This window comes from Sardina pilchardus, chromosome 8 (assembly GCF_963854185.1).
Source record: "Sardina pilchardus chromosome 8, fSarPil1.1, whole genome shotgun sequence".
NCBI lineage: Eukaryota > Metazoa > Chordata > Actinopteri > Clupeiformes > Clupeidae > Sardina > Sardina pilchardus.
This window is the reverse complement of record NC_085001.1, coordinates 7571141-7581140: the sequence shown is the minus strand read 5'-3', so window position 1 is coordinate 7581140 and position 10000 is coordinate 7571141. Positions and strand designations below refer to the sequence as shown.

General features: G+C 48.0%; 1 protein-coding gene across 1 annotated transcript in view; it reads left to right on the top strand.

Moving 5' to 3' along the window:
* Positions 1–1844, top strand: part of dok2 (docking protein 2) — an 18499-nt gene extending 16655 nt beyond the window's left edge. The window contains exons 5-6 of the mRNA XM_062542539.1: positions 1–8; positions 327–1844. The exon at positions 1–8 is cut by the window's left edge and continues 168 nt beyond it. Of these exons, the coding sequence (XP_062398523.1) occupies positions 1–8; positions 327–1433 (1115 nt within the window). The 3' untranslated portion in view covers positions 1434–1844. The remainder of the gene's footprint in view (positions 9–326) is intronic.
* Positions 1845–10000: the final 8156 nt, after the last annotated feature.

The following is a 10000-nucleotide window of genomic DNA, read 5'->3' as shown; positions in this document are numbered from 1 at the left end:
GGGACAAGGTAGCGTCTCCACCCGCCGGCTCATCCACCTCCTCTTTCATGCTCCCATTGCTTAGATTGTCCTCATCATTGTAGCTGTGGCGCAATAGCTGCTGCATGCTGGCCACATTAGGGGTCCAAACACACACCTGGTTCGATTTGGACCGGGCTGGACATTTCCCTGTCACCCGCCAACGCATTATATATCACTCTCAACTGTCCAATCTGCAACAATTCCAAAAGCATCCCCTAAACATACTTCAAATTACTGTAAATCATGAGAAGGTGTTATGTAAAGATTTTTAAAGATTTTTTTCTTCCGTGCTTTTCTCTCTTCAGATGACGTTCTCCTTTGAGGCTGGCCGGAGGTGCCAGTCGGGCGAGGGCAACTTTGAGTTCGAGACGAAGCAAGGCAACGAGGTTTTCCAGGCGGTGGAGGCGGCCATCAACCTCCAGCGGCCCACGATGCCTCGCCGGCAGACCTCGGGAGGAGTCCAGGAGAAGGAGACGCCAGCAGCAGCGCCCCCTGCAGTCCCGACGGAGGATCGCAGGATCTACAGCACGGTGGACGAACGGCAGGTGGGCCAGGCCGGACAGAGCAGGATCGGACGCTCCCCACCCGACGGTCAGCCGTGCTGCCGTCTGGACGCCCCGGCGGCGGACAAAGTCCTGACCGGGGTCAAGAGCCTCAACATAGACTCGCGGCCCATGCCGCGCAAGAGCCAGGTGAAAAACTTCCGCAGCTGCCCGCTGGCCAAATCCGAGGAGCAGACGTACTCGCAGATCACCCTGGGCAGCATGGACCACGGCACCGAGAGGTCGCGGAGCCCGGGGTCACTGTCGGCGGACGCCGACGCCGACTACTCGCTTCCCTTCGACGCCATCGCCAAGAACGTGATGGCGGACATCCTGCAGGGCTCTCGGCACGGCGGCCCGCCGGCCCTGACTGACCAGCAGCAGGCCGGCGAACGGGACACGGCCGCGCGGCAACACGAGGACCGCGACCACCACCACCACCACCACGACGACGGACCGGACCCGCTTTACGACTCCATCGACGAGATGGCCATCGGCGCGGCGGCGATCCGGATCCGCACCGACAGCCCGAAGACGTACACGCGTGCCGAGCACATCTACGACGAGCCGGAGGGCGTCGCCCTGGGGCCGGCCAAGAGGGCGGGGTCGGCCGAGCTCGCACAGGGCTCCGGCAGCGCCGCGTCGCTGTACGACGACCCCGAGGAGGTGAAAGGTCAGGCGTGGAGGATCATGGGCGAGGCGGGCGACCCCAGCGGGCACGAGTACCCGTACAACCCCAACGCGGACGACTACGCCGTCCCCAAGCCACCGCGCCGCGCCTTCAAGCCCCCGTTAGACCGGGAGCTCGAGGACAGCCGGGACAACGGCCTGTCCCCTTACGACAACGTGAACGTGAAAAAGAAAAATTGACTCGAGTTCAAAAGACAGACACAAAAAAATCCACAAACTCTCAGAACACTCATCAGATGGAGTCAGATACCACGCGGCTCTCTGTCTTTGTTTCCGTTGGACTGGAGCTCGTTTAAGATGGTGACATGATCTGCCGTGACTTTGTCATGCTAGCGCTCACTCGGCTCTCGCAAAAGAGGAAGTGAGCGCCGGCACGGCTGAAGGGGGAACTCGGATCAGCCAGTGTGAATGTGTGAACTTGAATGTGCTTGTGGCCTGGCGGACTTCTGCTGGGGTCATTTAAAACCAACAACAACAAAAAAACTTGTCAAGTGTAAGCAGTCTGGTCTTATCACTTTGTCGCTGTATGATGGCAATATTTGTGTTATTTTTATTTGTTCAGTAAATGATTTTACCCAAAACAGCTGAAAAGAGAGAAATTGTGTGTGAATCCTGTGCGTGGCTTTGCATTAGCCTTAGGCAGTGTTTCATTCATCAAGTTAATTGCTCATGGTTAATTGGTATTCTTGCAATCAATTTTACACCATGGCACTATTGACATTATACGAAATTGTAAACAGACTACATTTTTGCTTTATCCATTCCTTAATGCTCACACACAACTGATAAGCAGACAGACCCCTCCCCCCATACACACATACAGTACTCTCTCACACACACACAAAAAACATTATAGCGTAGCAGGTATGACAGCATTAACAGCCAATAGCACTGCCCAGTTCCCACCTTATCTGTACATCGCAACACCCCATCCTCATCAGAGTCAAGAATAGAAAGAGAGAGAGAGAGATAGAGAGAGAGAGAGAGAGACGGAGAGAGAGAGAGAGACAGAGAGAGAGAGAGACTATGGCAGCACAAGCTTGAGCTTTTCCTGTCGTGCAGCCTAATGCCTCTCCTCCTTCCCTGTGGACTCAGTCTTAAGTAACACACAAAAGTGGGGCAGAGTCGTGAGCAAACTGGCAGAGCCCCTAGCAGGTTGGAGCTGGCTTGCCAATGCATCCCTGGGTAGCTGGATTTCAGCGCGGCGCCGCAGCGGCACACATAATAAACTCTCATACCCACACAGAAGAGGTTGGGTGAACTGAGCACGGTGCTCTGGGAAGACTGTTCTCTCCCACTCTTACATTCAGTCCCCTGGCCACTCATCAATTCCTCCATATACAGTAGCAAACGTGCTGTCCTTCACACAGTGAAAAGTGCTGATTGAGTGTGCACTTGGTTCCTGTCCTCGGCGTTGCACAAGCATGGGAAACTTCACACAGTCCCACACCGCGTGACCGAGAGCGAAAGAAAGAGAGAGAGAGAGAGAGAAAGAGAGAGAGAGGCGAAGACGCCGTGGGAAGAGGTCTGAGTGCACTTGTGGAGAGGAACCTTGTTAGATTGACCTCAGTGCCAGAGCTGGTGAACCGCACGAGAACACGAGCGTGAACTCCTCTGGCCTCCACAACGCCGGGGCAGCCCTCCTGCAAACAGCAATATTTAAAAGTTTCACAAAGTCAGTGTGAGATGTGTGTCAAAAAAAAAAAAAATCTCGAGGACATAACCTAGACAACAGACCCATTCTAAATCAGGGCAAGATCAGAGGCAGTGTCTGCCGCTGCTCTGTCGGTAGACATCCCCACCGTGTCTGCTCAGCTTGGCCTATTTCACCCTGCAGTGCAGTTCTAAATGTCTGACAGAAGGGGGCACTGTTTCTCTTCAGCACAGTCCCACACAGTGCATTCCAGTGTTTTAGATTCGTTGCTGGCTCCTTGAGGGAGATGAGTGCAGTGCGCTGCCGTGTCAGAAGTGTTTATTGTAAACTTTTTTCAAAGGTAGCGTGCAAGACTCTTAGAACGAAAAAGTGTCTAGCAGTACAGATGGTCATGGTTATTTCATAAGAATAAAAAAGCCTGGCTTTCAACAGCAAATACAACTAAGGTCTGCTATGGGCTCTCAACAGCAAATACAACTAAGGTCTGCTACAGTTACACAACAGCCTATCTTCCCCTCATTTCAATTAATCCCTGATGTTACAGAATGATATTTTACTTCAGTCGACCATGTCATCCTGCCTGGTGCTAAATCTCTAAGCATCAAATGCACATTTGACTTCCTGTTTTGACCTGACATAACAGGACACAGTCATCGTCTGAGCTGACATTTTTCAGTCCTTCTCAGACACCCACGACACGGTCAGTTCAGGCGAGGACTCCACTCTTCGGCTTAGCCAGCGTGACCTCCTCCTTCGGAGACTACAGTCTGTCCCAACAGCGGCGTGAGGGAGAGTGAAGGGTATGTGTGTGTGTGTATGTGTGTGTGTGTGTGTGTGTGAGAGAGAGAGGGGGGTCTGAGGAGAGAAGATAGACACAACAGTAAATGCGCCTCAAGGCCGCCGACATCGGAGCGCCCTGAATGCCAATTTGCAGCCTTTGTGGATTGCGGACGGTGGGCTTTGATTGAGTCGGCCACTAACACACGTAACGAGCAGCTGACTGACCAACTAGAAAGCCCCGGATGGACGCTCCCTGAGGCGGCAATTAAAGCACAGTGTCTCACCACATCACCTTAAATACTCTCTCCCCCATTTGAACGAGTGAGAAACAGAGAGCAGAGAAGGCTCCCTGCTTGACAATAGATTTGCAAAGCACTTGCAGAATGCACTTCCTGACAAAAAAAAAATCCACTTGTGTTTTGATGTCTGCTTGTACACATTTGTTTCATCTTGTTTCATTGACGATAACAAGCCTCTTGCAATGGAAATGCATTAATCTTCTGGTATGTTTTTTTTTTTGCTTAAAAAAAAAAAAACGACTTCTGCTTTTATTGGCCCTGAAATAACTACAAATACAAACACACAAACAAGCAAGAAAACAATTGGGTGAGGTGGAAGAGAGGTTGTTAGGAACCAGACAGACAGATGCTTCTTTTCACACACAACCAGCTGTAAATAGCCTGAATAAAGCCGTAGAGGCAGGTGCTCCTGCAGAGCAATTTGAGTTTTGGCACAGCTAGAAGGGTTTGCCGTGGCTTGAGGGGAAATTATTATTATGAGATTATATCGGGCGTGTACCTCATCTGATTTTGTTACTTAGCAACAGTGATTTGTTTATTGCTGTCCCTGAACAAGAGGGAACGGAATTGTAATGGTGTTTAAAAAATGTATTTAAGGGAAAGCTGGCATTGTTGCCAAAGGATGGCAATGTCTGAATTTCTAGTATTCAGTATCTATTCAGATCCTACACAGCTGTAAACATTTAGTAGCTGGTTGTCCTGTGCGAAACAGTTTATTCTCCATAGATAGAAAGACACAGATGCACTCTGGGCCATGGTCACAAATTTGATTTCCAGATTGTTTGGATAATGGGTGGGCAGCATATTGATGATGTAAGCATAAGTATTTGCAATGCGGTCAGCTGGTTTTTGCTGCATCGATGCTCTTCTAGGCCTGGCTTGGTCCAACGGTCCAGCAGAAATATGTTTCCTCAAGGCATTTATTCAGCTGAATCTACCTCAAACAACAAATCAATTTCTTTCAGAATTTTCCTGAGAAATTCTTGCCAGTGAGTCATAGAAGGGAAGAGACAGGAACAGGAACGCACATTATGGAGTAATACAAATCCAATACATACTCCACCCATGAGTGGGAATGGACAGCGGTCTATACACAGGAAGCAATCAACAGCATATTTCTGCTTGGGGTGTGGTACAATTTAGGAATGATAAAAACCTTTGCAAAAAAGATTAATACAAATTTATGTCCACATAGACCATTCTACATGAAGTGCTTTCAAGTAATCAGTTTCACAACTGACTTAAGGTCGGCTCTAAAGCATGAACACGATTGCATTGCATTCAAGAAGCAACAACAACAACACAAAAAGTGTACTGTATAAGCACGATGCACTTCTAAATTCTGAACAATAGCCTACAGCATCAACCTCACAAAGAACTTAAGCCCAATGGAAACCAGTGAATTGTCCGAACCTCAGCATATATTACATATCAGGGATTCAGTGGGGGATATACTATGTCATGGACTAGTGATGTGTCAGCAGTGGTGGAAGTAGGATGACTGAGTGTTGCGGTGACTAGAGGGGAGTTACAGGCTTCATAGCACTCGAGGGGCGGCACCGCCTCAAACTGGGAACTCCAGGGGGTACAAAACTGCTGATGGATACAACTTCATCCACAACATGTTGTCTACAAAGTTACCATTTCTTTTTTTTTTTGGGCAAGTTGTTTTGGGGGTTTATCCATGGGAGATACTGTAGTCAAGCTGTAGCTTTCTATCCAGTTTCGTTTTGAAGTGATCTAAATTCAACACAAGCTGAAACACCACTTTGTCATATGGAAAACTAACCACATTGCATCAGCATCCCTGAAGTCAGACCTCTGGTTTTCTGGAAAGCTCACACATACGTATATACATTTAATAGTTTTGGGACTTTAACAGCTTTTAACTGGATAGGACAGTGGGGTGAGTGGCAGGAAGCAAGTAGAGAGATGGAGTGACTTTGAGAAATGAAGAGAAATAAAGCCGGGGTCCCCGTTTACCCAAATGTGGTACGGGCGCTGTAGCCACGGTGACAAGGAGATGGAACACAGTAGCATCATTGTCCTATCAACACTCTCCAGCACTAAACAGAAGTCATGTTAGTCTACTGTTGTGATGAAAGGCTTGGAAGAGGGACGTGCACCAAAGTCAAGGTGCTATATAGCCAGGGGGGGTTATTGAATGAGAGAATATAGAGTCGCTGCACACTCTGATCTCTTTTTGTACATTTATTATACCAATGTTTCCGCCTGCAGCCTTTATCAAAGTTTTCAGTCTTTATTCTTTAAGTCTACCGATAATGCACAAGGCTGTGGCAACAACATGGTGGATACAAACAACACACTTAGGGAGAGCTGTGGTGTAAGCGCCAGCATCCCCTACCATATATGGGTTCAGTCGTACAAAATGGAAACAAACAGAGAGGAAACTGGGCTCTCCATTTTTAATGACTAATCCTTGTGAAGCTGAAAAGGACCCAAAGCTGATTCTGTGTAGAGGCATGGCATCGCTGAAACTTTGATCTTTAGCTCAACGTTGTGACGTACGAAGCATCGGGTGAGCAATTGGAGAATTTGTGTTTGAGTTACTTTAATTGCATATTTAGCACCTCTGGCGAACGAGCAGCCCCTTCCCAATGCTGCTGCTGCAACAGACATCTCTCAGATGCACTCGCTTAAACGCAATTGTGTCAAATCAATAATTACACGCGTACACACAGTATTGGATGCCTGGTCATGGTTAATTAGTTCCACTGGATCCAATTAAGTGCTGATGTTTTCTAATAAAAAAGACAGTTAAGGGTTGCGTGGAAGTGGTGTGAAGAGAGAAGATGTCTTCTGCAATTATGGACAGAACTCACTGATAGGTCGATGTCATCCTGCTGACTCTGAATGTCAGGTGAACCTGAACTGAAGATCTCCTAAAGTCTTGTTCGAGATTGTAAAACGTAGAGATATTTACACTCATTTGGTCCGATTTAATCCTCCCCCTCACACAGGTTCGACCATGCAGAAACAGACTCGACTCTTGTTTTACCCGATTTGTAATATGCATCCTCTGGCGTGCACAATCAGATGTGCTGTAGCTAGAATAGTAGGAAAAGGTCAGAATGTGACATTGGATCTAATTTCCCTTATCTCTCCCCCCCCCCCCACCTCTATCAGAATGTGCAGTTCACCCAGTAATGAGGAGTCTCACGTGAGGTTCCGCAGCATGCACATATGCTGTACATTATTCATTTATTATACAAATGGCAATAGTGGCACTCAGAGCATCCAAATCAGTCTCTTGGGCCGTGCAGACCGGCAGTGAAGCAGAGTGTGTCTCCATATTTGCGCGTGTGTGTGTGTGTGTGTGTGTGTGTTTGTGTGTGTGTGTGTGTGTGTGTGTGTGTGTGTGTGTGTGTGTGTGTCTGTGTGTCTGTGTGTCTGTGTGTCTGTGTGTGCGTGTCTGTGTGTGTGTGTGTGTGTGTGTGTGTGTGTGTGTGTGTGTGTGTGTATGTGTGTGTGGGTGCATGTGTGTGTGGGGGAAGGTTATGTAAATGCCTCTCTGCTGCTCTGCTGAATTCCAGAGTGCATTGCACCCTACAGTACTACACAGGCAAGGAGCAGTAGTTGCATTCATGATCAACAAGGTCAGGCGCTATTGCCTGTTTTGAATGCTAAATGCACCACAGCCCACTCTAAAAAACGTCACATGCGATATACAGGAACCGGCAAGGGAAAATGACAAGGGAGGTTACAAGAGATTATGTACATTACAGTAGCTATACATAGGTTAATACAATGGAGTAAATGACCAATCAGTCATGAGAGAGATACTTTTGTCTGCCTGTATTTGAGTGTATCACCCATAGATGTATACTGTATATGTCTATGGTATCACCACTCCCAAGTAGACTTGGGTGTGAGGTCCGAATGGTAAACATGGTAAAAGAAAAGCATTCAGAGAGCGCAGACCTCTGCCACGCGAAAACATAACAGCCTCCTGGATCAAGACGGTGATATGGATCACTCCCAAAATGTAATAGCTTCTTCCTTAGGTCATTTCAGACCTTCCCTGAAAATGTCATCGAAATCCATCCATACTGTAACTTGATTCATCTTACAAACAGACAAAAAGACAAACAAACAGACAGACAGACAGACAGACAAACAAACAATCAAACTCCAACGAAAACATACAGCAACCTCCTTGGTGAAGGCAGTTAAAGTATGATTAATCTTGGTCTACGAAGTGAAACAATAATAAGGATTTTCAAAAGTTTTTCCTGCTGTCTTTACTACAGGGAGGAGATATTTCACCTTTCATTTGTGTTGACACGAACATCTTTCTGTGCGTACTTCATTTCAAAATGAAAGCTTGCCCTTGTTCCAACAGACGTAGTCACAAGGGGAAAAAAAGTTGAATGTTTTTTATTTTAATTTTCTATTTTGTCAGTTGCAATAATACTCGAGGTATTGGCAGTGAATTACAAACACAGAGTGTGAGCACTGGAGGACATAACTGGACAAGGTCAAAACCATCTCTCAAACATTTGTGTATCTACCACTACCATGCTCAGACTATACTGTAGCTCCTACAGTATGCTCATCCTAGCTTTCCATACACAAAGACCCCCTGAATATTTTCTTTTATCTTTTGGAAATTAGAACAAATACATACTGTACTGTATGCATGGACTCAGAAGTGAATGTGAGTATCAATTAATTGTCTGGTATGCATTTGCACTGCCATCTAATTATGAGTGATACCCACTACTACAGTATATGATCGCCGCGTGAGTCAGTCTCTGACTTAAGAGCCTGTGGTGGTGCCCAACAAGTCACCTCTCCCCTGGCTCTAGGTCCTCCAGGGCTGCATGGCTCTCCCTACCCCACCCATTAAAAACACCCACCCACCCATCTAAACACCCACCCACCCACCCATCTAAACACCCACCCACCCATCTCCCTACCTATCCAATCAGTGGTGTGTTTGCTGAGGGTCCTCTGATAGCATAATGATGGCCTCCACTTGGGAGTCTCATTAGTAACACGAGCCGGTGGCAGCTGTGCCACGAGTGGCTTGTCGTGTGGCTAGGCTGGGTGGTGGGCAGTGGGGGTGTGGGGTGGTGGTGGCCGGGGGGGGGGGGGGGTGGGGAGGGCAAGCCTGTCTGGCAGAGGCGGCATGTGATGAAGCTGCTGGCAAGAGAGGGAGCGGTGGTGGCATAGGCAGTGGTGGTTATGATGGGGGGAGGAGGAAGGGGTGGGCAGGGAGGGGGGACTTTGGCAGAGGGAAATGAGCAGCCTCACCAGTGGAAAAAAAAAATGTTGCTCTCCAGGTCTTGCAGATTATTCCAGAACTCAACACTCTGTCTGGAATGCCAAGTGGGATGAGTGGTTTGACGCAGCTTAGAAAGCCAGGTGCATTGTGGGATGTTTCTAAGGGAGGGGGGACAGAGAGGAGGGGGGGCGGGGGCGGGAGGGGGTTGAAAGAGAGAAAGAAAGTCACAGAGTTTCTGGTATAATAGTTTTAATTTCACCAATTAAAATGCATATTTTACAAGAGGTGATGAAAAGCTCATGTCTCTCTCTCTCACACACACACACACAATGACACGCAAGCACGCACACACACACACACGCACACACACACACAAACACACGTGCACACACACACAAACACACACACACACACACACACACACACACACACACATACACACACACACACACACACACACACACACACACACACACACACACACACACACACACACACACACTTCTGGGCAGAGCTCCCTGGGTGTTCTGATGAGCGGTGGCAGAGCAGTGTGAGTGCCACCGGTGGAGGATGAAAAAGGCTGGAGTGGCACGCAGTGCAATGGACACATTTCAAAAAGCTCACAGCACGAGAACAATTATCCCTATCCATCAAAACTGCTCCCTCTCTCTTCTCTTCTCTTCTCCCTCTCTCCCTCTCTCTCTCTCTTTCTCTCTATCGCCTCACGACCAGGCTCCTCTGGCCAGAATGAACACAGGAGGGAACT